Source organism: Bombyx mandarina, chromosome 23 (genome assembly GCF_030267445.1).
Source record: "Bombyx mandarina strain Sakado chromosome 23, ASM3026744v2".
Lineage (NCBI taxonomy): Eukaryota > Metazoa > Arthropoda > Insecta > Lepidoptera > Bombycidae > Bombyx > Bombyx mandarina.
Window position 1 is genome coordinate 14308254 of NC_143229.1, and position 27965 is coordinate 14336218.

A 27965-nucleotide genomic window follows, 5' to 3' on the forward strand; every position below is an offset into this window, starting at 1 on the left:
AGTCGCAGTCCGACAGAGTCGCTGAGTGCACGAATCTTCTATCCCCTTCCTCATCAAAAATATATTGGTAAGTCTTTAAAGTTTAAGTCCTCCCATATAGAATTAACAATGAAGCTCAGAAGCAAAGATCTTTGTCGTGAAAATTTCAAATACGACTAATTATTGTGTTCACTACTGATTTTAATGATTTATGCAAAGAATATATTGATCAGGAATGCCGGGCATAATTGATTTTTGTATTATTTTGTTTGCATTTTATGTGGTAAGTGCATCATAGGTAATTATTTATTAAGCTTCCGTTGTATAAGGTGCACGCAAGTTACGGTTTTCACTTGGTTTATTTAACATTACCGGTTATGAACAATGTTAGCAGCCGGCAAATATTATGTCGGGGCGAGGATGTTTTCGACGTTTTCGTGTTGTGTTTCAATATGACGCGTTTAAACGCGTTTACCTACCTACCCAATAACATTATTAAGACAAAGAAAATAAAAGTTGAATTATTTCTATTACAATTATTATAAAAAAAATTGAGGACTATAGTACATACCTGCCTATATCGATGATGTTTGGTTAGCTACTTACAGTGAAAATAATTGATTTCACACTAAACATGTACTTACGTATATGCAAAGAAAAGCATCATAGAAACCGTACATTAGTTCTTTATTATCCTATTTTCACGTTTTTCTGCATTTCTATAAAATTAACTCTACGACTACAACTACATAAAGTAAAAAATCATTCGAACTTCGTGGGGTGAACTAAAAAGAGAGGGGACACAAATGTCAATGTCTGAGTCAAGAGTCGAATCGTGCGCTAAATTCTTTAATACATGACACGTTACCAAAAGAGTCAAAATGAATCATTTCGAGTTACCTACGTATGCTTTGAACGGCATCTAAATCTGAAAATGGCGTTGAAAAAAATCGGTATAACGGTTAGTCCACGGTTCGGTTGTTAACATGCAACAGATTATGTTAATAAATACAATTACTCGTCTCGGCTAACGAACGGTGTCGTTCAACTTTATATTAGGATGTTTTCGCTCACAGAAATCGTACGATGTTATAACCTAGTTATATTATATTCTTATCAATAAAATGCAATTTTGGTATGAACAACCATCGTAATACCTCGAACTGGACGATACTCTGTAACATATTTTCGGTTTTCGATTCATAAGAGGGGAATCATGATATCATATATTGTATACTGTTTAAGGTGGTGGTATTTCCCATAGATATGAAATAATATTTCTTATATAATTGCAATTGGTTTAGTTTAATCAACGCAGCAATTTGAAACATAACCTAAATCATTTCTAAGGGACCGAAAACATTCACGAGTTTTTTCTAAACGCATTTGACATTGTTAATGGCATGAGTGACATTAACAGCATCCTCCGTCGTAAGCTACTTTAACAACTAATCAGTTAATGGCTTCAAAAGCAGATAAAATTCTCAGACGATGAGTGTTTGAAGGGCTCAAAAGAGTCCCTTTTGTACGCAACAGATGCTCATTGATGGTAATGAACTAATGTTCAGTATCAACAGACTATAAATAGAACATGAGCGACATATGGTCGACACGATAAATAACGCTTACTAATTAATATAGTTATTCACAACAAGTTCAATAAAGATTTTGTAGTTCAATAATGAAAGATTTTGATTAGCACAGTTGTTACCGGTGGCTTTTTTATTTCTGCCACATAATGATATTCTGTCACACTTTGAACAGTTAAGGTAGACTTCATAATCCAATCGAAACTTCATTGTGAAATGAATTACACATTTAAATAATAAAATGTGGTTACCTTTAAGAGTTTGACTTTGTAAATTGTCATTTGGGTGATTAATATTTACAAAATATACGTATTTAAGATTGGGCACGTATCACTGTGTTTTCAGATATACCATAAAACGTTCGTACGTGTCAGATGTGAAATGTATTCGTATAAACGCACGGTTGGCAGCTTGTGTTTACTAGTCAATGTCAATGACAAAGGTTAAGTTTAACACTGTCTGCACGTTTAAGAGTATAATAACAAACGCGAATCGGTCATGCCGATAACTCACACGCGGACCACAAAAGATTCTCATAAACCGGTCGTGTCTTAATTAAGGACTTTCTCCGCTTTCACGGTACAATACATTTATTATTGCAATCGTACACGAAAATCCATAATTGGATACATGATCTTCAATCTTATTTTATTGCAAATGGCCAGCTTGGACTAGAGAGGCGCTTCTGAAACTGTCATCGATGACATTTTGCCACTAGTACAAGTGTGTTTAGTGTATTTCTCCGCGGGGGTCCCCTCAGACCAATATCGACCTTAGTCTTCGGGTTTTTTTAATCTACTTTTTGCTTACGCTCTAACTGGCGAAACACCACATACTGCTATTGTTGGTTCTCGCTTTCCATTTAAATACCTTTGTATCTCAGTGGATCACAAGCATTCCTCAAGTAATAAGTAGCACAGGGCTATCCAAATCGCGGTATGGGTACGCATGTGGTCCGCGATTCAGATTTGTATGTTCGACCTGCAAAACTATTTAAAATGCGCCGTGATAAATAAAAGAAGAGCATGTAGACACTATGCTTGTATGAAATTTGATTTTCAATGAAATTGACAAAAGACCGAAAAAGTCCTGTGATTTTTTATCTTTCTTTAGACGACGGCTATATTTGCTTTACTAGTTACGTGTAGTTTATTTCGCTCGCTAATTAATACCGATTTGGCCCGGAAATATGACTAATACTAGCTTGGATAGTTCTGTCGTACTGCGTGCCTACCATTGATTAAACTATCACTCGATTGACTCACGACACTGCTGCTCTCACTTACGCAACATTACTAAGAAGTTTCGAAGATCAATCATGGACGATATTAATTTGATTTAGAATTCGGTACTGTTACTCATACAGTCAGTGTTTTGTTTGATGTCATCAAATACAATTTATACAATTTTCCGTGAAACTTGTTTTCCTGTTCCTTTGACTGTATATTATAATAATTATTGAATTGATTTGAAGTATATTATAGCAACAAACTCATTTACCCGGGAATTTGTAAAGTGGAATTTCATTAAGAAAATCCTCAATATAATATTAGTTGTTCGGACTCAGCCTGGCATCGACAAGTTTAACTTGAGCTTCGAAATGCAGTTGTACTTGTAAGTGGTCAAACAGGACGAGATTATTTGTTATCTGAGCATTGCTTGATGTCCATTACGGCAATACAGTGCCCACAGTAAATATGATAGTAACCGCTAAGTTTATGCTTTTAATTCGGGTTTTTTTGTGTTACCATAAAGTTTCTATTTCCTACACGGAAGTGTGGCTTGAATCACGAATTGACTTTACAGTGTTTGAAATTACCCATTAATTTGACAGAATTTTCATGAATCCCTTCCAGTCTTATTATACTTTGAAGCTATTTTAAGGTACACATTTAATTAGGTTGTAGTTACTGATAATATTTTATATTTTCCGTAAACATCTCTCAGAATAAGCACGTAAATAAAGCGATAATCCGACACACAACGGCACATACCCACTCAGACAGTATTTCGTTCGAGTTGAAAAGAGACGGATTTCCAGACGAATCAGTGAAACAAGGACGGGTAACTTCCTGAATATAGTATCGATTGGGGCGCATCGCACCCTTAACGTTGGGTCGTCTGCGGATGTTTAATAAAATTACTACTCCACAAGGGATGAACGTACACATTTTTTATTTATTTAATACTCGCAGCCATCATGGACACACATCATTATAACGGTGATAATTATATTTATATTAATACGTGAAGCAAAAAGTTTGTACCAATTTTTACGAAAATTGCGCGGAAGAAGGAGTATGAAATTTCCCGCACTTATAGAGAATATAGAGAAGAAGTGCAGAACGTTAATATTGTTTTTAAATTATGCTTAGAAAATATATACATTAAATCAATAAATAAAAACATTACGCACACTACCACGTATTTGACAGACACACGCATGCATACTACATATTTGTTTAATGTCAACCTTTTCTTATTCCATAAAGTCTATGGTCAAATTGAGAATAGATTAAATATTGTTTGTCTTTATTAATATTTGCCTAAAGTGTAGTGTTGGCAAATCTGTGGCTATAGAAGTATTAGTCTTTGACAATAGAATCACAATAGGTTAAAAACTCATAATTTCAAATAATTATAGTCGAATTTCGACTACTGCGGGACCACTAGTTATATTTATTTTTTGAAATGAGCAGAAAAGTACGTGCCCAGTTTCGAACCTGCGCTCATTTATATGGAGCACACAATATAAGACTGCCAAGACACCAGTAAATGACCGTAAATTGTCTTGTCGTTACTTTTGAAGTCGTCGTGGCCTAAAGGATAAGACGTCCGGTGCATTCGTATCGAGCGATGCACCGGTGTTCGAATCTCGCTGGCGGGTACCAATTTTTCTAATGAAATACGTACTCAACAAATGTTCACGATTGACTTCCACGGTGAAGGAATAGCATCGTGCAGTAAAAATCAAACCCGCAAAATTATAATTTGCGTAATTACTGGTGGTAGGACCTCTGGTGAGTCCGCACGGGTAGGTACCACCGCCCCGCTTATTTCTGCCGTGAAGCAGTAATGCGTTTCGGTTTGAAGGGTGGGGCAGCCGTTGTGACTATACTGAGACCTTAGAACTATATCTCAAGGTGTGTGGCGCATTTACGTTGTAGATGTCTATGGGCTCCAGTAACCACTTAACACCAGGTGGGCTGTGACCTCGTCCACACATCTAAGCAATAAAAAAAAAACTTTTTTTAAATTACGTGTTGATTCAATATAAAACAAATATCATATTTTCCCCGAAACGTGTAAATATAGATACGTATTTTTTTTGTTATATTACCTTTGTACCTTGTAAATTGAATTTATATGATACGGTAAAACTAACTCGATTTGTAATTATTTATCCATTGAAACATTTCCTTAGTTGAGTCATTCGATAAAATACATTTTATCGGCTTTAAACTACTTACAAAAAATGGGTTTTAGTTGCAATCGTCATATATGTAAGTATTTGAAATCATGAATTCTGTGAAAAATATTACGAAAAACGATTAAAAAAATTGCACATAAGTAAAATAACTGTTCTTTTATCCTGTCCGGCCAATATTAAGCCGAAGTATTAAAAATATTTGTATTAGCTTCAGTCATTTACATCTGAGCCAATTCTCGTGTTAATCAGACGTTGGTGAAAATTATGTTGTAAGATTCCGTTACATAGATGGACAAATACAGATCAGCCTAATAAATTGTTTAAGAGAAGGAGTCATTTTAGCAGTACTATATTAACTGAACTAATAAGGATTTCTGTGCCATGTTGCTGATATTCACGCTAATTGTGGCGAACCTCTAAGAGACATGTCTTATGGTGAACATCTGTAGGGTGATAATGAGGATGAGCAACGGACTATTGAAATCTATACTAATAAATAAATCTACAGTTGTTTTTACGGATGTTCCATTATAACTACTGAACCACGCATCCGATTGACTTGAAACTTGATATCCATGTAGAAAATACATGTACTTAATGGATAGGATAATATTTATGTGAGTGTTGGACTCCCTAATAATAATGTTAATTTTAAACGCCCAGCGAAGCGGGTGAGTAAGGCTGGCTAGTCTTATTATGAAATTACTTTCATATCTAGTCGGCTCGTTTCCAAAAATACTGTTTAAAGAAACAAATATTAAAAGTTTGCCTACACATCGGCGCGACAACCATTGGTGTATGACTTATGTATAGGATCCCTAGGCATTCTATGTAGAGTATACATGGATCGATCATGTCGGCGTGGGGTACCCACGTTCGAAACATAAGGTCACCGAGAGCGCAGTAACAAAACGTTGCTCGCCATTGATGTAGTTTCGGAACTTACAACTTAATGCTGCTGTAGCGTTTAGTTATTTCGCCAGTTCTAAAACAAAATAGTAAAAAGGTTTTATTTTTCTGCAATCATTTTTCCGATAAAATTTCTGCAGAAGTCAATTAAAAAAAAGTAACAGAACATTATGGTAAATGTAAATAATACTGTTATTAAACTGTTAAACTACTCCCCAATTAAGAACGTTTTTTTTTTCATCTAACTAGCTTATGAGAGATATGGATCGTTAAAAAAGCTAGCGTTAAGCGAAAAATGTGCATTTATCGTGCGCGAGGCTGTTTGAAAAATGCGATGCCTTTCGCTCCATAAAATTCGAGATGTATCTTTTTGAAGTAACGTTTTATCGCGTTTGCAAGGTCGTTGACACCGGCGGACGCACGAAAATAACATAATTATTCTTAAATAAAAATTTATAGGTTTGCACTTCTATTATATTAGTTGTTGTCCGAATATTTGTTCTATAATAAACATCTAATGTTTATATTAATGAATTATCATTAATCAGTTAATGAACATTAGATGTTTATTACCTAACCTGTAACCTATACATTAGTACAGGTTTCATAAGATATACCAGAAAGGAACTTCTATACATTAGTACAGGTTTCATAAGATATACCAGAAAGGAACTTCTAGAATATTATCTACCTATTAAAACATTTTGATTCATGAGAAGCTATGACTCAGGTGATTCAGTTATAGTAATTATGGATCCTAAAAATTTCAACACGAGATTGTAGAAGACACGCTGATAGTTTTGTCTTAAAAAAATCTTGTTTGTTCTATACTAATAACAGCGAAGCGGACGAGATTTAGCACATCTTTCTTGTAGATGATGTACATACAAGTCGAATTGCATTTGAGTATCACCTATTTATTTTTAAAACGGGAAAGCATGACTGCGTCAGTCTGAAATAGGCTTCAGGACTGATCCATGCGAATTAACTACATTCCTTACCAGTAAATACGCCAAAATAAAATTTTGCAATTTTTTGTTTGACGACGACCTCCTAGCGACATAAATAGGCAAGATGGTGATTGATACTTGTGCACGTTGGCTCGTAAGTCCTTAAACACCAGAATTTCCCAAATACCGATACAAAATCTGGGTTTCACTTTAATTATATATTATGTTTCGAGTAGGTTGTACATAATTATGTACCGTGACGGACATTAAGCTTGCTCCAAAACCATAGAGCAGCTCAAACTATTCATAACATAAATCAATTGGTTGGCCAAAAAGCTGCGTGGGCACTCGCGAATAATTCACATTACATTACGTTTGTACATGAGTCAGTTTTCAATGTTCCATAACCCAAATAATAAGCCTACATTTAGCGCGGCATTGTCTGCCCTTGTCAAGGTGAAGGGCTCCCCTACTGCTCACGGCCGCGTCGCCCCATGCAATGTCGAGGGTGAGAGGTTACATTACTAGTCACCATTTTCTTCTGTTGAATACATTGTGTACAGATAGACTCGCGTGGGCAACATTCTGTTGATTTAGTTCTGTGCATGTTATTTTGGGCAGCTGTGTGTTTAGTGCGAGTTTTTTAACGTTCTCGATAGCGTAAAAGTTAACTCAAATTTGTATGGAGTTGGAGCGTTTGCCTACGTTTGCTGCTAGGTGCGCTATTCCAACTGCATTTAGTTTCTTCTGTTCAGTTTCTGAACGAGAAAACGCCAGCGAGCGACGTCCGCCATGACACCAATACCTTTTCAAATCTAACCGCTATATTTCTTTGATATTAAGTCTTTAATTTGTCATATAAAGGTACAATAAATATCTCAAAACAAAAAAATACAGTCCACGCCTAATTACTTACCACAACGCAACATCACCCGACTCGAGTTTGGTAGGAAAATATGTAAAAGATGCCACTGCGAACGGGAATGTATTAGCAGCCGAAAGCTTATTAAATAGAAATGTATCATAGCCCGACCTTACATTATCCTTCTACTGAGACAGTGGGTGTGCGTAAACAACTCCGCTAGCCGACTGACTCATCACGTTCCTACAATCGATGTATTGTATTCACTGATTAGTTCCATTAGAGACGCAGCGATATAGTCACAAAAAAAATACCAAAACTTTTCAAACTTCTATAAAAACAAAAAAAATACGTCATGTTCCCGGTAACTAGAATTTTTTTTTAGTTTGATGGGTGAACTACTAACCCAACTATTGTTAAGTGAGTACAGAAAATCGCACATATCGTCATCTCGCATTAAAACTGTATAGTCTCAAAACTTACTAATTTTACAGGAGAGTGTTTTAATTAAAGGTGATATTTTTAATATTAATCATCTTTGCAACATTATTTTTTTTATTTTTTACCAGTTAAATTATCTGCATTTTAAAGTAAGAAAGCTAAAACTAAACCGCGCTCTTTTGACAGTATTTGATTATGTGATTATGTGATTTGATTAATAATGAAAAAAATACTGGTGATACCAAAAGAATCTGCATATTAACTCAATTTCTAATATTTTTGGAAATTGTACACTTTTAATGCGAAAAGACGATATCTCACTGTGAACATCGCCACTTCGCTACCCAACCTGCCTCAATTGTATACCTGTCTAACTGAAGCAGATGAGTGCTTCGCGGCAGAAATTGCCGCTGGTCCTTGTCGACAAAGAAGCGAACTTCACTTTTTGGTATGCTTATAGGCTCCGTTGACTGCTTAACATTATGGATCAAGGTAAACATGGGTCTCTGTCTACGCTATTGAAAAAAGTCAGAGAGAGAGAAAGTGTACATCGTAAATTATTTCGTACTTTCGAATCTAAATGCACTTGAACATTCTCCGTGTAAGAATGTCAGATAAAATAGGATAATCTATTTAAAGAAGTTTTGGCAAACAGTCTTACAGTCGTGATGCAAACTATAAATTCGAGAAGCATCGTTCCAGAACAATTTTCTTTCCAGTAAATTTTAAAATGGCATTGTAATAGTTGCCAAATATTGTCTCTTATTTACGGTATGCCATATGTGCGACATGAATTATTATATGATAATTAGTGCTTTTGGGTTTACCTTAAATTCGAAATACCTCCGTGTGGGTATTTTTTGTGATAGATCATAATTTAATTTATCCATTTCTTTTTTTTAATTGTTAACATGAGTTTACGAGCTCACCACCCATCTGGTGTTAAGTGGCTACCGGAGCCCATAGACATCAACAACATAAATGCCGCCACCCACCTTGAGACTAGTTCTAATGAGTTCTAACGAGAGATCTAAGAGCGATAAGTCTCCAGTTTTGCAGTACAACAACAGTTTTTTTTGTTTACGCGCCTTTGACATTTCAACATAGGCCTAAAAACTCATTACCTAATGCTTCTTAATAAAAGAATGTACGACAGCGCCATCAATCTTATTTTGAATCCAGACGAATTCATTGCCCATAAAACAAATTATGTATAATAAGACCAATGTAGCTCTGCAAATAAATTGGTATTTCTTGTTTTTCTTTGTGCTATGTTCGTAAGCATTTCTAAATATAACATGTCCATTTCTTTGTTTGATTTAGAAACTTTTATTTTGGATCTGTTTGTTTAGGATTCTTCGGGCTGGCTTAACCATTTTGGATCCCTATTGAAGATAGAAATACAGTTTATATGGGTTTTTTTCTCACACGAGCGACTGTGTTCAACAAAGTAAATCATTGAGAACACAATCGAGTCATGTAATTATCTTATTCAGAATTAATTAGTGTTTTGGAGCGAATGAATGATTCAATAAGTACTTTTTATAATGTTTTTGATTTTTGTTGCTAATTTTAATGGCCCCCTTTTTTTAAATGTATTTTACAATTAGTTCTGCCGTTGTATTCTTGATCAAAAGATATATAGTTGTGTAGTTTTTGTTTCTTGTAATTTAAACTATAAAATGATTTCCATTTTAAACAGAGGCAAGTGGCATCGACTTATGCAATCTAAGTCGTGATTATTGCACCCTAAGTACAGATAACTAGAAGAGGGCATGCATTAATTGATCATTTTCAAAATTGCTACTTTAATACATTAATTTTTAGTTATTGTAAATTATTATTCGGACTTGTACATTAAAAAAAAAGATTTATCTAATTAACGAAGACTGTAAAGCATTAATGCGTCAATAAGTTTGTTTATGTTTTCTGTTGTTGTCCACTACCAGCATTTATCGGAATTTGATAAAGTAATCAAAACACGTCATCCTACTAGAACGATGTCAATGACTTCATTATAAGTAAATGCTTTAAAGATATTTTGTTCACAAATGGATCCGCCTTGCGGCTTAACTTGTGGTGTTATTTAGATCTATCTAAGGGATACCAGAAATAATAGTCCCATTTATAGTAACGAAATAACTTATATTTACAAATTGTATGTTAGACCTCGCTCGGAGTACTGGGTGCGCTACGCAGGGTTGGGGCTCCCAAATACCAGTTCCATTTGACTTCCATTAGAGATAAGATTAGCAGTCGTGATAAACAAACGGACAGTCAGATAAATATTGAGAAATCATCGATTTTGGCTTAATAAAGTTCAATTAAAAAGCCGTTATTCCGGTATCACACACGGTAATTTTAATTTTTAGATATACGTAGATGGGTGATTAATAAAACCTACACAGTTACGTGATTTATAAACTCTTCAAATCAGCTATCGCGGGTGACATTATTTACGTAGAATTGTAACAGCAAAAAATATCAAATTTTGAACATGAATAATGTAATGTAGATAAGACTTGACGAAAACTTTATCGCTGTTCTGATAAAGTTTCATAAATACACACACCTTTTTATACCTGTCGAAAATATTTCTAAATTGCAACACCTGCGTATGATAAAAATTCAAATAAACAAAAAAAAATATAGACAAATTTATAAGACACCCTTTATTTATTGTTTATTGTACTACACGGCATTATATCACCCCGTGCAATGTACTTTCCTAACTAACAAACCATAATTTCCTCTGAGTTTACATTCCTTGGTCTTACGACCCCCAGCGAAGTGGTCTTGGATATGTTGGATGCGGACTTTGTGGGACTTATCCATCTCGCACTTTACAAGATACAAGGTACATCTAGTAAGGAAAAACTTCGTAGTCGAATTAATGAGATTTGTCCATCTTGTGGGAGAGACACCACGAGAACGCTGAACTTCGATTCTTCTAACACTAAATGTTCCAATGGCTGTTTTTTTTTGCGAATTTAATGGCCACAAAATCTTAAGAATTTGCACTTGTACAGACTTTCATGGCCATTGACTTTTTGGTGGAAATTATAGTATCGGGAGCAGCCGGTACCTATATCTTTTATTGGTCGTCCACATTCCAGGACTTACAGGCTGCTTTTTAGCTAATAATTGAAACCTACTTCCCACTAAACTATTAGTCATTCTTAAAACAAATTGGTACACATAACACAACCTACTAGTGCGTTCTTAGTGCGAGTTTTAAACGTTCTCGATAGCGTAATAGTTAACTCAAATTTGTATGCAGTTGGAACAGCGCCCCTAGCGGCAAACGTAGACAAACGTTTTAACTCCATACAAACTTGAGTTAACTTTTACGCTATCGAGAACGTTAATAACTCACACTAAGCACACTGATCTAGCCGAATACGCAAGTTAGATTAGTGTTGGTATCTGTTACAAACGTTTAAATGACAAACATGCGAGTCGTTCTAAAATAGTTTGCTTGAAGTTCAAACCGTCTGACATTATATACACGAGTATGTGTTTTGTAAATAGCTACATACATATATATACGAAACGGGGTTGTGTTTTACGACTGTGACGAGTGATACGTTCCAGACAAGTCTCTGTTTAGGAATTTTAAGGTCATTTAACGTTTGATGAGGTGTAGTGTTCGTGTTGCCGTTTCTAAACGAAGTCAGGCCGATTTGTGTCGACTAGACACAGAGTATTAGTTTGTAACATTCATACATTAATTTTTCTATACTAATATAATAAAGAGGAAACATTTCTTTGTTTGTATTGAATATGCTCCGAAACTACTGAACCGATTGGAAAAATTCTTTGACTGTTTGGAAGCTACACTTTTCCCGAGTGACATAGGATATAATCTTTTCTGAAAAAAAAATTGGGATCCTTACTAAAACTCCAATAATGTAATCCAAGGTGTAAAAAAATTACCTAAAATATTCTTTACATGGCCTGCCCTGCGAAAACTATTGATGAATAAATAATGTACTACGACTTTGTAGAACACATTATTCTTTATAAAACGAGTCGCGACAGCATATGTCTGACTATTATAGTTTTGCCGTAATAAGTGTCCTTTTATTTTAAAAAATAAAACAACGTCAAATATCGTTGAAAATTTTGTTAAAGACCCGGGCGGAGCCGGAGCGGGCCGCTAGTAATTAATAAAGAGGTTAAGAAAAAAATCATTTTGTTTGTTTGTTGTGCGAACTTTATACAGTTGGTGGTTGCACTCAGACAGTCAACCTGATACCGAGTGGATACCGTTGCTCGTGTATGTTAGGAAAGCCTCAGTCGCTCCCAATCGAAATCCTCGTTTGAAGAAGCATGAGTAGGATAAAGCGGGACATGACATTGCGAGTCCTTTTAGTTCAGTGTATTTCGTATTACCGGCCATAATATCGCGGCTTCACTTATTTAATAAAATAATACCGCTAAGATGTATATTTTTTTAAATAAAATGTACAGTGACAACATAACTGTTGTGAAATAGCCATAAAGGGCTGGTTACATTAAAAGCGAGTGCAAGTATGGTAGTTTAAGGTTGCAGCGATCCTATGATATAGGTATAAAAATGCCGACAAGGTTGAGTCCTATAATTTCATTGTCATCATTTATATGACCAATAGTTGCGTTTACATTTGTATCACGAATTCTTGGGCCGTTCTTCCAGTTTATCTTTTAAACGAAACAACAATTTTCTTGAAATAAACATATCTATAAACAAAAATAGAAAGAGTAATTTGAAACTTATTAGAACTAAAAACACGAAAATTATTTAATATTATAATCTTGTTTCATTAAGTATTGAATTTTGTAACAGCTTGAGACCTAAACAGCAAATAGGTCCTTTTTGTTAGATTAATAATAATTAGCCTCGACGTTCACTGAGTTGTCCTTTCGTCTTCCTAAACAGCAAATAGGTACTTTTTGTTAGAAACTTATATTTATACATAATATAGTAGGGATTCAGTAGCTACATAATTAGCCTCGACGTTTACTGAGTCGTCCTTTCGTCTTCCTGTTTTACATGGAAGGAAGTTCGCGGTCTTAATTATTTCCTTTGGGGCTCTACTTCCTTAGGAAGGTTCTCAAAGGATTGAAAAGTTTTTCGAAAGTAACTTAAATAAAGTAATCTAAAAGATGGCCGCTTGCGTCTAAAGAATTACATATTAAGTTTCTCGGTAATTATATCAGTAAGTTTTACCGCAGATATGGTCAGAATCTATGATACGGGGCAACCAATTCAACGTTGAATTTGAAAATTTGAAGCCGATATCCATCGCCGTAGATCAGGCTGCTTCGTGGCAGTACTGACGGTAACCAAGTGGGCCGGGTGATAGTCTGCTTACAGTGCCAATAAATAAATAAAAAAACATAAATGCAATCTCATCATAATATAACCGACCTATTATGTTCGTTACAGAGCCGTCAGTTTTATTTCTCTAAGGCAAAACTACCATTCGTCACACTCTTATTAGAACAATGGAAAAATGTTCGTTGTAAATCAAATGATTCATAACATATTTTTCAAAGCGCTATTTGTTATTTCGTTCTTTTATCAAACCACAAAGTCAGTAACTAGTGTAGGTGCCCATAGCTATATACCATTTAACAATAGATAGGCAATTGAAAACTTACAGCAGTCTTTTTTTTTAATAATACACTAGAGATAGAAACAAACACATTAGCGACCACGTGCGTAGTAGTTTTTTTTAATAACGTATGTATATAACCCAAGCTCAGTGTTGTCGTCCATGTAACACTTGTAACAAAGGTTGAAGTGCTGATTGTAGTGTGTAATTACTTTCCCGTGTGCTTAGTGCGAGTTTTTTAACGTTCTCGATAGCGTGTAAGTTAACTAAAGTTTGTATGGAGTTAAAACGTTTGCCTACGTTTGCCGCCAGGGGTGCTGTTTCAACTCCATACAAACTTGAGTTAACTTTGTAAGTTCTCTAACTGCACCGTGTCACAGCTGGGCGCCAGAAACAAGAAGAATTGTGGTGTCAAAGGTGAGGGCTTTTCACAAGTCCTACACCACGTTCGGGGTTATTTATTTCTTAAGTTGCAAAGCATTGCAAGCATGCACAACTTCATTGATGGTGCATCACTAACAGAAACGTCTGGAGACGTTTACCCATTCGAATTTCTCGTCCACGTATTTGATTTGTTGTACGAGTTGACACAATCACGAAACACATACCGCCGTTTAAGAGTTAAATTGATAAATGTTTGAACATGTGTTGCGGACTTACGGCTTAAATCAACGACCTATTGTAGGGACATAGCGGTGTGTCATGGCTGTCTTGTAGCCCCTAAAAGGAGAGTCGACATCGAGTGGAACCGGCGCCATAAAAACGTCAACACGCATGCGCACCATATGGTCGACTCCACCGAAATGTCAGACGTTTCATCCCCATTTATAAAGTTGATCTCGAACATAGACATCGATTGTACTCAAGTATTATATAATTTTATAAATTTTAATCGAGATACCTAACTTTCATTTATTTTTGTATATATGGTTGAACTGAGTGAATGCTTAGTACATTTGTCTACAGATAAAGAAGTCGACTTATTTATTTCTAAACAGGGTCACAAACGATATAGGTATTAGAAAATTTACGTCAAAACTAAAGCATAAATAGTTAATTTAGACTGACGCATAGGCGTGATTTTTCTTAAATGAAATCGACCTTAATGTTCTCGGAATTATTAACTACCTATCAGAATTCGCAGTTAACGCTAAAAGTAATGATTTAATACATAACCAGTCAGTGACACATACCTAGATCGCGTGGACATTAAAATCAACTTTACCTAGCAGCCTTACATTTATTTCTCCCTTTTTTATTACGCAATTTCTTATATAAGTACTAAAGTAAGAAATAAAATTTACTGTCCGCATTAAAGCATAGAGTTTTCGCATTTATATTGCCCGTCATATCAATTTCGTATTACACAATTCGTCTCACGATGGGGTAATAATGTTGTCGGGCGGAATTAGGCACAGATCGATACTGTCTGTGCGAAGGGGACTCGCGGACAGGACACTGAACTTGAATGACTCATACACAAACGAGTTGCCATCGCATCGCACTGTAGAAAGTTATAATAAGTACGTGTACATTAAAAATTCACCGTAAGCCTATACGTAAGCCGTGTACCGTTTGCACAAATATCAAAGTTGCTAATTTGATTTTTTCTATAGTTTTTACTATAACCTTGGTCTATATTGTTGCTAATTATTACGACAAGCTAACCAGATAAAAATATATGAGAAACTTATATCATTATCTTTTGAACTCATTTAGAAACATTAAAGGTAGTTTAACGTTTCTTTTATTTATTTATTACTTAGGTAGGTAGGACGCGCTCACGGCCTATCTAGTGTTAAGTGGTTACTGGAGCCCATAGACATCTACAACGCAAATGCCGCCACCCATCTTGAGATATGAGTTCTAAGGTCTCAGTATAGTTACAACGGCTGGTTGTTGAACCCCACCCTTCAAACCGAAACGCATTACTGCTTCACAACAGAAATAGGCAGTGATGGTATCTACTCGTGCGGACTCATAATACGTCCTACCACCAGTAAATGTTTATCTCAATCTGGTCGGCGTGGAAAATAATTATTTTTCAGTCTCGGTGTTTCTCACTCGTGTGGCGCGATCTCTCTGAAACACTACATTTCAAAGTTAAGTGTCTTAATTCCTTTATTAATTTTACAACGACTGTCTAATTGGATAGCAACGCAGACTTGTTAATGAAAAAATAGCTATGATTCTTTATTAAAAACTGAATAAATTAAGTGATTAAACTGACGCGCCTGGTTGGTCCGTAACACTGTTGTGTATTACCGTGAACAAATACATATTAGTTATGTTAGTAGAATGCTTAAGATTACACTTTTAATCTATTGATGTAAGACAAAACGATTCGGTTTTCTGTACCTATTCGCTAATAAGCTAGGGTGCTATTCGAGCTACGCCAGGACGGGTAGGTGAGCTCACATGCTCTAGCAAGAGAAGTGCTTCGCAGAATCTACGTCCACCGTGCGTCGCGTTCCTCAGTGCTAAGGATCGTGACCTTTACGGAATACATACGTAAAGGTTTTCTTGGGAAAATTGGTAGTGGTGGGTTCCCACGTCCTTCCACAGCAGAATTTCAGAGGCGATTTAGTTCCTCTGGGCTACTGAAGCCCTAGTTCGGGTTAGTTGACCGCCGCCCGTTGCTCGGCGTTATATTTTTACGGTCGGGTACGTGGCATACCGACGCTAACCATCCTCTTTTCTCATCCGGGCTTGGAACCGGCAATGGCAGAGTTAAATGAAGCAATGAGCAGAATCTACCACTGGATCGGAATCGTGTACCCACTGAGAAGATCCGGTGGTTGCACGATTCGTGTCTGTTTGTTAAAACAGTTTACTGATTTCCTGTAACTTCAACAAAGAATTCCTAAATTATTAAAATAATAATTTCTTCTTTTTGAATTATTTGTTCATTTCTATTACTTTTATTGCGAATATTGAATTGTGTCAAGGAAAGTAATTCTTATGTTTTAATTGTCAACTCAAGTATGTTCTTATCTGTACCAGTTTCTTATGTTAGAAAGTACGCGACTCACATTAAAATGTCTCAAAAATAGTTAATGGAATAGAATTTTGTGAAATCAATTTAAGCCATATTGAACAAACAATCAACTTTTTTTTATTATTTAACACACTAATCACTCATTTTTTGAAAATAAACAAATCATAAGCCTTTTTATATATTTATATACTCTATTCATAATAAATTATTTTAAGCAATTTCATTATCTATTTAAAGTCACATGATAGGTACCCAAAGATGCCAGTTTTGTAATATCAGCGCAAGTACACCTTTCAATAGTTTCGTCGGGACGCGACGTGATGATAAAACAATATTTTTCTGGTTTAATTTAGACAGATGAGCTTCCAGTTTTGTGATTGAAATAGAATAAGATACAGATCCCCTTTGCACCCTTATATCTAAGTCCTAACTATGTTATACGAATATACTTTACTGAAATAAGAGATAGTACATCTCAGGTCCAACAAGTGGGCAGGCAGTACAACCTATAATGACTAGCGCTTACCCCAACATAAGCTATCCAAAAAACATACATTTCTTGTTAGTTATATTTAAAATTGGCTCCGCAGATGACTCTGTCGATGATTGGAGCAAACACTCAATTAGTAGAACCAGAATGCGAAGAGTATTCAGCTCATACCGTCCATGTCAGAGTAACAAAAGTGCATTGAGTACATTAATGTAAATATGAATATAATTTTCATTATTTTTCTGTTCCTATTCGAATTAGTTTATTTTTGTTGTTCATAGAGGAATGTACCTTAGCATGCCTCTCGGCAAAGCTTCTACTTCCATTCCTCCAATACTAGAACTAAAAATAAACAAAAAGTTTTATGAGCGTCCAAAACATACCTGAAATGCCGTTACAAACACATAATCAGTAACTATTAGAGCAAGACAACATTAATTGGAACAAAGAAATCGGATATCAGATATAATACCGCAACGTAACATTTTAAGTGGTCCAGTAAATGTGGGTTGAGTTTGTGACAGGTAGCGAAAGAGACAGATACTTGTGTCTCTCGACATCATTATCACCATAGTTGGTTACTCTTGGCAGAGCAGTCGTGGTCATGTAGAATCCTTGTTTATTAAATCCTTGACAGTTGTTCTCCATAGTTCGCGAATTGGCGCTTGGGGCACGCACTCGTTAAGTGGGGTTTTGGTAAGGATTTTCAACTATATGTACCCTTCTTCTTTTTCTCCACCTTAGCCCACTAGGTGGGGTCGGCACGCGAATTTTTCTATTCCATTCTCTTTTATCAGACGTCATCTCAACACTCACTCCTCTATCGTCAGTCACACACTCCATCCAGGTCTTCTTCGGTCGACTTCTTCCCTATATATACCCATAAACAATAAAACACGAAAACGCAAAATTAAGATATGTTTCACTAAAAGACCTAAAGGTCATCGGATTAGCCACTTCGTGTAGCCTGAATGGGACCACTTCATGAAAATGTGGCATTTCTTGAAATACCCACCGTGCTTGTTGTCTATATTAAGAAGTGCATGGTAAATATAAATTGTTTACGGATATAGATGAACACGTGTGAAGCTTTCATGATCTGGACAAACAAAGATCATGCTGTAAAATCGTTAGGCTTCGTTAGACGTACCGACACTGTTTTGTTTGTTAAGCATCATGGCAGTTTTGTATAGATCTTGCTTCAAAAGCGAGACATGTTGTGTTAATTAAAGAAGAAATTGTAGTTAAATATAATTATGATAACGGGCATCGACATTAGTCATAACCTTCCTTGGGCATTTCACCAGCCTTTTGTTCGTTCCAATACGGACGCTGAATGTAGCGATGTATTGTGTTGACATATAGCTTGGCTCGAACAAAGGATACATGGAATTCCGATAAGAACGACGTATTCAGTAAAAAAAAAAACATTTATTCTTCGTCGACGTTATCAGCCATTAGTGCATTGGAAACTACGCCGTTAAGTGCGTTTTATTTGGTATCAGCATCAACAATTCGATGTTTTTTAATTGAACTTCAATTGAATTTACTCCATTCAAATAGCTAAAGAAGTTTTTTTTGTTACTACATTTTTTCCAAATTTTAAATTATAAAAGGCTCTCCTGTAAAGTTGCAAAAATGTAGCTTATACCAAATAAATAGCCTCTCAGGCCTGATATATAAAAAATAAATAGCAACCTAATAAATAAATAGCATCCCTCGATGTGTTTGTGTCTTAGAAAGTATTTTATTAACATTACTGGAATGGAGGCACAACAAAATATTCTCTCTACTAAAATAAAAAAATACGTGTACCTATGTATCTTGTAGCGCACGGTACGAAAACCTCAAGTTCCTAAACATTACATTCTTTCATTTAATACTGTTAGACACTGCGTCTTTCCCTTTTATTGTTGTCGCCTCATTCGCATCTACGTTCCGTTACACTCAACTTTTTATTATTTTTTATATTACGTTTCATTGTTAACATTATATACACATATATACCTGCATGCGTAACCTAAACCTCCTTAAGAATCATATTAACCGACTTCACAATAGGAGATGTAAGTACAATTTGACAATATTTTCTTTTTATGTCAGAAGTTTTTTCTAGATCACCTTGATTGTATAAAGCTGGTGTTTCTCATGGGTTCTCATTTAAATTTTTATCAAGATCTGAATCTAGTTTTTGAGTTATCTTTAATAATGCATAACTATTTAATTGACTTCGACTTTAATGAGGTTATTTTCATTTTATTTCATTGGAGTCCAATTTTTACTTAAAAATTTTGTATTATTTGAAAACAGCACTGAAATCGTTAGTAAAATTACACAGATATTCATACATTTTTACCGCAATCATTTCTCGACTGATTTCTTTCTTATATTTTAAATGACTAAAAAGTAAACATAGAATAAGTATTACGGAGATAGTCCAAGAGGAACATAAAGTAAGATTATACTGGGAACTTGAAGTCTTGAGTCTTGAAGTACCTAACTAGTCTCGGCAACTCAATGGTCTACACTTTTATGTTTTAGTCAATAACCGGAAGTGCTACCGTGTGATTTTGTGACCACTACGTTCGGAATACCTTCGAACCGGAATGCATCATTTCTTTTAGATTCATTACAAATAACTCCTATACGAAGACTGCTTTCCGACACAGGATGTAGTCTAGTTAAGTACTCTGTCTGAGTTCTCGACAACAATGACGCGTAATTTTTATATTCAACCCGCGTTTCCCGAGCGCCGTGTTGATTCATCGAGTTTGTTTATCTATGGCCGTAAAAATATATATTTTATTGTAATATTGTTACTGTATTTATTGTAATGTTCCGAATGCCCTGGGACCTGCGGTTTCGACCCATTTCAATAAGGCCGACTGCGAGTTTATCTGCTCATTGAAGCGCTAAAACTTATCCTACTTTAGTTGAGCATGAGTACTCAATGCTCACCTGTTAAGTACATCACGATGCGATAGTCGCCATGCACTTTGGGACATGAAATCAATGTCTCATTGGTATAACGTAATGGATGTCTAAGTACACTTTTCATTACGGAATTTCATTCGATTATGAGTTCGTGATGATATCATCGTGTTATCATAACAAGGAAATATAATCGGATAAGCTCACCAGGCTCAAGGCGCTGTTTACATAATAAGAAAGAGTAAAAATTACTAACAGGCCCAGTGGCTTTGGACCTCATTAGAACCTACATGGATTGTATTTGAGCTATTATTTCAAAACATGTCTGCAGCGGGTAGTTATCATAGAAAAGAAAATATTTGACACATGCCTGAATCTCATTAACGAAATCTTTACAATAATATTTGGATCTACCGAACAATTTCACTCGCTGCTCGGTGGAAGATATACCCTTTTCATTTCCTCCAAATATCCTTCAACTCGTTTACCTTCGAATGAGGTTTCATCACCATCATGTTTAAACATCACTTAGAATCATATTTAGATAAGCTATTCGTTTTGATATTCCTCATTTCATTATACCGCAGTTAGGTGATAACGCTCTTGAGGTTAGCGAATTGACAGAATAAGGACGGTCTCAATGTAGGCAGCGTCGTGAGATAAAGACGTCGAAAGATGAATCACGTAGTTCGTTCTGTTTGCTTTGTCTCACTTCACATGCCACGTATTGACAAGTAATGTTTTATTGGAATGCATATACATACTTTACTTTACGCTTTTACTGGTGGTAGGACGTCTTGTGAGTCCGCACGGGTAGGTACACAGAAATAATATCAAGATTTCTTTCTGTGGGTAGGTACTACCACCCTGCCTATTTCTGGCGTGAAGCAATAGTGCATTTCGGTTTGTAGGGCGGGGCAGCCGTTGTACTGTTAAAAGTGAGACCTTACAACTCATGTCTCAAGGTGGGTGGCGGCATTTATGTTGTAGATTTTGTGACAAACCGTGTAGGTATTTTTTAGTATATTTCACGTTTGGTGCTTGAAACTAAAATAATAACCCAAAATGTATCAACTTTATGTTTATAATGATAAATTTTGTAGCTTGAAAATCACAATCGATTATCTGGCACAAACTTTTTTGTCACTCGAATATCTGCCCAATGTGGTAATCGAACCTACGATTTTGGGCCAGCAGTGGGGACGTTGACTATTGTGCCATCGAGTCGGTCATTGTGATATTACAATGTCATTATAACTCTTTAATATGCCATTAACAATTTCATTGTTTACTGAAACCCTAAAAATAATTCAGAAACCACATGGGGGAACCATTAGACATTTTTAAAGAAACAAACAAAGTAGATGTATTTATATAATTTGTATTTTCTTTGACTATAACAATAAATCGATTTTTTTGTTGTTGTTTATAGATTCAGAATGGCCTGCTCCGTGAGTGACACTCCCTCCCTGAAAGACCTCCCCAAGGTCGCCACAGACCTGAAGAGTCAGCTCGAAGGCTTCAACACCAGCTGTCTCCGTGACGTCGACACCAATGAGAAGATTGTGCTTCCTTCTGCTGAAGGTAGGAATAAGAGTACCCTGCATATGTTTTTCACGCGGAAATCTGAACTACATATTCACAACTAAGTTCTATAGATATACTATATTAAGATTATTTTTGGTTTTTTAATTACAGTTCTCGCACGCACACTTAGAATATAGCTCCGAGTTCAAACTCAAATTAAATTAAATAAAAAAAAATATCATACGACAGTCAAATATAATAGCTAATAAAATTAAGTATACCTATAAAATATTACAGCCAATAAAACTATATTTCAGCTAAAAGGAACACCATAAACAAGAACCATCGAAAGAGATTTTTTACTTTTTCTATTATTTTTTTTTTAATTCCACCACAGACGTGGCAAAAGAGAAGCAACACAACGCTTTACTACAAGGCGTTGAACAATTCCAACCTTCTTCATTAAGGAAAACCGAGACAATAGAAAAAAACATTCTCCCTAACGCAATAGGTATTCAGTCGCTAGGTTGAAATAACAACTAACGCGAAGATGCCGTGTACTTACTTACATGAGCTTTGTTTTATTTCGTTGTCCAATAGAAAACTTTTTTAACAAATTTAATCAAGCGTAAGATTTATCTTCTGTACACTAAGAATGTTTAAAGTCATCAATAATTTTAACTATTACTGTGCACATACGAAATAACTCTGCCATTCTGACTGAACAATCCATACTTCACGCATGTGTTGTGAATAGTTTTAATGTAGATCTATGCGGATTTTAAGTTTATATTTAATTGAGTGATGTCATTATTATTAACTAGCGGCCCGTATCGGCTTCGCTCGGGTCTTTAACAAAATTTTTAACGATATGTTGTATTATGTAATTAAAAAATAAAACAAGGACAAGTTTTATTTTTTAAAATAAAAGAACACTTATTGCGGCATAACTATAATAGTTAGTTATATGCTGTCGCGACGCTTTTTGTAAATAATAATGCGTTCTACAAAGTTGTAGTATATTATTTTATTCTATCATTTTTTCAGTCAGTCAGTCAGTCAATCAGTTTTAGTAAGGATCCCAAATTTTTTTCAAATAAAATTATAGCCTATGTCACTCGGGAATAGTGTAGTTTCCAAACAGTGAAAGAATTTTTCAAATCGGTTCAGTAGTTTCGGAGCCTATTCAATACAAACAAACAAACAAATCTTTCCTCTTTATAATATTAGTATAGATATCAACATGCTTCGACGCGCGCGACCACTTGCGCGGATTCACCGCTGTCAAATCAGCCCGCGAAAAATTACTGAAAGCACGCATTTGGCGCTATATAGAAAACTTTCTAAAACCATAAACTTTCGATTTCAAACGTAAACTTCAAACTTGTTTACTTTACTCTGAACTCCAAGAACTAGCAATAAACTTTATACTGGTTTTTAAGTCAGCGTTACTATTACATAATAACAAAATTTGTTTACGCTACGTATTTTATAACAACGAGCATGTTTTGTAAATGTTGTATAATACATGTATGTGTGTTTGATAAAGAAATAATAACGATTTGAACGGGGGCAAGCAGACGGGCTCGCGGTGAACGGCGCCACCCGTCCTAAAGAGACGAACATTAAATTATAACGGAACGAAACACAATGGCTTCGAATCCGAACGCATGACTGCTTCTCAGCATATTCACGATTGACTTCCACGGTGAAGGAATAACATCGTGTAATAAAAATCAAACCCGCAAAATTATAATTTGATAAATACAATTATAGTATACTAATTACTGGTGGTAGGACCTCTTGTGAGTCCCCGCGGGTAGGTAACACCACCCTGCCTATTTCGGCCGTGAAGCAGTAATGCGTTTCGGTTTGAAGGGTGGGGCAGCCGTTGTAACTATACTTGAGACCTTAGAACTTATATCTCAAGGTGGGTGGCGTCTTAACGTTGTAGATGTCTATGGGCTCCAGTAACCACTTAACACCAGGTGGGTTGTGAGCCACCCATCTAAGCAATAAAATATATATATATATATGACTAGCTGACCCGGCAGACTTCGTAGTGCCTCAATCGATAAATAAAAGACCCTAAACTTTTATATAAAATAAACTTAAAACAAACAAAAGGAATCCATCCGACGGGGGACAAATCAAAATACATAGTTTCTTTTATTTAATTCCGAGCATTTTCATATTTATCTTTTTTTTTTATTGCCTTTGTAGGCAGACGAGCATACGGCCCACCTGATGGTGAGTGGTTACCGTCGCCCATGGACTTCAGCAATGCCAGGGGCAGAGCTAAGCCTCTGCCTACCGGAATCTACTTTTTCTGCTACTAATCGGAAATTATCTACTTTTTAAACCTTCTCTGGACTTCCACAAATAATTCAAGACCAAAATTAGTCAAATCGGTCCAGCCGCTCTCGAGTTTTAGCGAGACTAACGAACAGCAATTCATTTTTATATATATAGATATAGTTTTTAATTTTGTTCGTCGTTGATTTTTGCAGACGTTGCCACTGAGAAGACCCAGAAGTCTTTATTCGACGGTATCGAGAAGTTTGATTCGAGCCAGCTGAAGCACACCGAGACTCAGGAGAAGAACCCGCTTCCGGACAAAGACGGTACGTTTGTGTCTCCACGCTGCTCCGTATATTTGCTGAACGCGCGCATGCAGTTTGCATTTTGTTGTTTCAATCATAAACGTTGTGTATGCAGTGCTTTGAATGAAATGGGAATTGATTTAGAAATACTATGGCTGCGAGCGAACATTCGTCTTGTAATTAACGGATTCTCGTCAATAGAGAGTCCATTGGTCATCGCATTCCGTGACTTGAGCTTAAACAAATCTACAATCGACTAAATCGCAATATTAGTCGATTAATTATCGTCTGAAAGACGAATCGATTCCCTTTTTGTTTTGAAAGAATGCATACACAGAATGTACTTGAAACACTTATACATAGCATTTTACTGTTTGTCTCTTTCTAGTATTTTTAAAATAGTAATTCCGCATATTCGAGTCATCGCAATAATAACTAAGGTAATAATAGAAGCTATCTTTTAGTCACCACACGTAGTCTTCCCGCAAGGCATGTGTTTAAATAGACTGTTTGATTAGCTAGAGTAGTTTTAACTTAATAAAGGAATTATGTACGCCAACTTACTTATATATTTTTGGTCAAATAGATAAGCGTCCACGAAACACTTAATGTTAAGTGATTACCGAAATCCACAGACCTTCCATAAATGACCCCACACGCTTTGCAAGACGAGAGTTTTCTTAGGTTATTTGAAGCACCCTTTTCCAATCACGTTCTTTGTAATTCATGACTAAAGAAATGTAATACCAAATTTATAAAAGTGTTTTAAGTACGTTAATTCCTTTGTAATACTCACAGTCCTAGAAAGAGATGAACGATTAGTTTCGTAGCGTTAGAAACATACTGAAATATTATACCCTTTCGCTTCACACATTTCTTCACGCTACCAATATTGTCACAAAACATGTTTGTGTTGCACGCTGTACTTGCAGCAGAATCATCAGAATCTGACTTGTTTTGTAGGTCACCTTCTTTTTCGTCTCCAAACTTAGTTAAAGTTTATGTTGACATCATCAGACCTACAGAGCCATATCTGTTAGCCGATTTTTTCTTAACCTACCCACACTTATGGATGCGAGCTTTTACGCATGTACCTATTTATATTAAATTAAAGACGGGGGTGGCGATCTGAATTTCATCATCAAAGGAACTATTCGACAGATGACACATGGCAGTTTTATTAAACTATTTCAGAATATTTTTTGTAGTTTATTTTTTAGTCAAAACGTTGAATATTCTGATTCATGGTCCCGGTCATCGTTCTCGTCGAACCCGTTGCTTGCGACGAAGGGCTCAACGAGTAAATTAACCCTCAGACACAGCCCACTGAGTTTCTCGCCGGATCTTCTCAGTGGGTCGCGTTTCCGATCCTGTGGTAGATTCTGCGAACCACGGCTCTTGCTAGGGTTCGTGTTAGCAGCGTCAACAGGTTTGAGCCCCGTGCGCTCACCTACTAGTTAAAAAAAACTGATTCATTGTTCAATTCCCGTGATTGATTCGTAAAGTAATAGAGTGAATATTTTCAAACAAAAGAGCGGCTGTTTTGTTTCCCTCATGTGTGTCTATTATTTATTCGAAACAGCACGATCAGTTTTTAAGAATATTTCAATATTTAAAAAGAGACATAATAACATAGTCAAACGAAGGCGCTATGCTTTAAGAAGCTCTTCGAATATTTAGTTCTAGTTCATAAAAACTTATTCAGTATCTTTACTCGCCTCGTCGCCATCCCCGGATTCGATTGTTACAATATAATGCCTGCTTTATATGCCGTTTGCACGATTCTGCTTTGCACCAGTTGTCGCAGCGGAGAAAGCCCACCAGAACCTCTTGGACGGAGTAGAACACTTCGACAAGACTCAGATGAAGCACACGACGACGGAAGAAAAGAATCCACTGCCCCCGATCGAAGGTTCCTTCTTTTATGCTACGGCTTTTGAGCGTTTTAGTTTTTGCACTTTTATAGTATTTTATAGCTTTTTGTAAAATGGCATGTTGTAGCTTAACCGTTGCCTTAAGATGATAATAATGAAATCGAGATAATATTCACAGAATCTGTGTCGTACAAACTGTTCCCTTCAAAATAGGAACGTTGTAACATTTTGTTAAGAAAAGAGATTGAAAAAAGTTATTTCAATCTGTTAATTCATTTGAATTATTCAAACTAGATTACAACAGACTTTCTGCCACGAAGTAATATCGCGTTCCGCTTTGGAGGTTGAGACGACGGTTGTACAACACAATTGAGACTTGACCTCATGTCTCAAGGAGGATAGAGCATTGAAAAAAACTTAGATCCAATTAAGTACACTCCCGATTAAAAATGTTTGCATCCAATCCTATATGTCTGGATCTAGTTATATCTGCTTATATCCAGATACATCCAAATTACTGATCTTCTTGATTCTTAACATGCACGGGCTGGTACCACTCTCCTAATTACTACTTTACTCAAATAGGTTGAGTTGGTCCAGTTTGAAATGGTTTGGTTGATCGCGATCATGGACGATGAATCTGAACCGTGCGTAACGCACAGGGCAGAGGTAACAACTTGGGTATTTCGTAAAACAAAATCGTTAATAATTGCTTTCGTCGCAGCTATCGAAGCGGAGAAGGAAAAGAACAAATTCCTGAACGGCATCGAGAACTTCGATCCCACTAAGCTGAAGCACACGGAAACGTGCGAAAAGAACCCGCTCCCCACAAAGGACGTCATTGAGCAAGAGAAATCAGCTTGAACCACTACTTTATAACAGTTACTCGCAAATGTATCTCGCTAGTATCGCCGTATTTTAATATTGATGTAAGTCAGATCGATTTGCGTCGTCCATTACAAGTTTTATTTTTGTTTTTGTACAATGGCAACCCTGCCTGGGCAACGGCGGCGTACAGCAACCCCGGATTTTATTCAAATTCTAACGATAAGTCGCGCCTTACGCCAATGAACAGCGAGTGGACGCCGTAAACCGATCGAATACAGATAATTAGTGTATAGTAACCAAATTTTCTATGTCACTTTTTAAACGTGTATTTTATAAGTATTTTACGAAAATATTTTACTTTTTAATTTTGATTAATATAATTTATGTGAAGGAAAAAAGAATTGATTTTTTTCTAAAGTACTGATCTTCAAATATAAGTCTTTACTTAACCTGTACTCCTATTATGAAGTGAGGAAGAACAGACGTGATCGAAGTAACCAGACAAAATGAAGCATGAAGCACCGTGGAATGTGCTAGAACTAAAACTCGACTAAACTTGAGTATTATTAAAGATCACGTCCGTTCTATTGAACAATAAGTCCGTGGTACCGGGTGTGTAATCTGAATCTAAGCGAGCGACTGATATTTTACTCAAAATAAGATGTGGTTACCGAAATATTCATTACACTACTAAATATGCTTTTTATAAATTTTCATTAGTAATTTACATCATCATTTCTTAGAAATAACTGGAAATCATACGTTCAATACGAAAATGACTGCAAAATAAATAAAAACAGAAACGCGAAAAAAACAGTAGTTAATGAAGCACAAATATTTTGTCATAATACAAATATGGCGGTCAAATATGACAATATATAATCTACAGATGCTGGATAAAGATAGCTGTCAAGTCTTTTTGCCATCTTAACACCTTTTTCATGAGATGAGTCG

General features: G+C 35.8%; 1 protein-coding gene across 4 annotated transcripts; it reads left to right on the forward strand.

The window, feature by feature from the left end:
• cib (thymosin beta cib) lies at positions 1-27825 on the forward strand. 4 transcript variants are annotated; one of them, XM_028185808.2, is made up of 6 exons: positions 1-67; positions 21612-21763; positions 22104-22217; positions 24217-24330; positions 26108-26221; positions 26908-27825. In XM_028185808.2, the coding sequence occupies exons 2-6, from the start codon at positions 21619-21621 to the stop codon at positions 27045-27047; spliced, it is 627 nt and encodes a 208-aa protein (XP_028041609.2). In that variant the 5' UTR covers positions 1-67; positions 21612-21618; the 3' UTR covers positions 27048-27825. The 4 variants fall into 4 exon arrangements, with proteins under 4 accessions (XP_028041609.2, XP_028041611.2, XP_028041610.1 ...); XM_028185810.2 differs by lacking the exon at positions 26108-26221; XM_028185809.2 differs by lacking the exon at positions 22104-22217.
• The last annotated feature ends 140 nt before the right edge of the window (positions 27826-27965 follow it).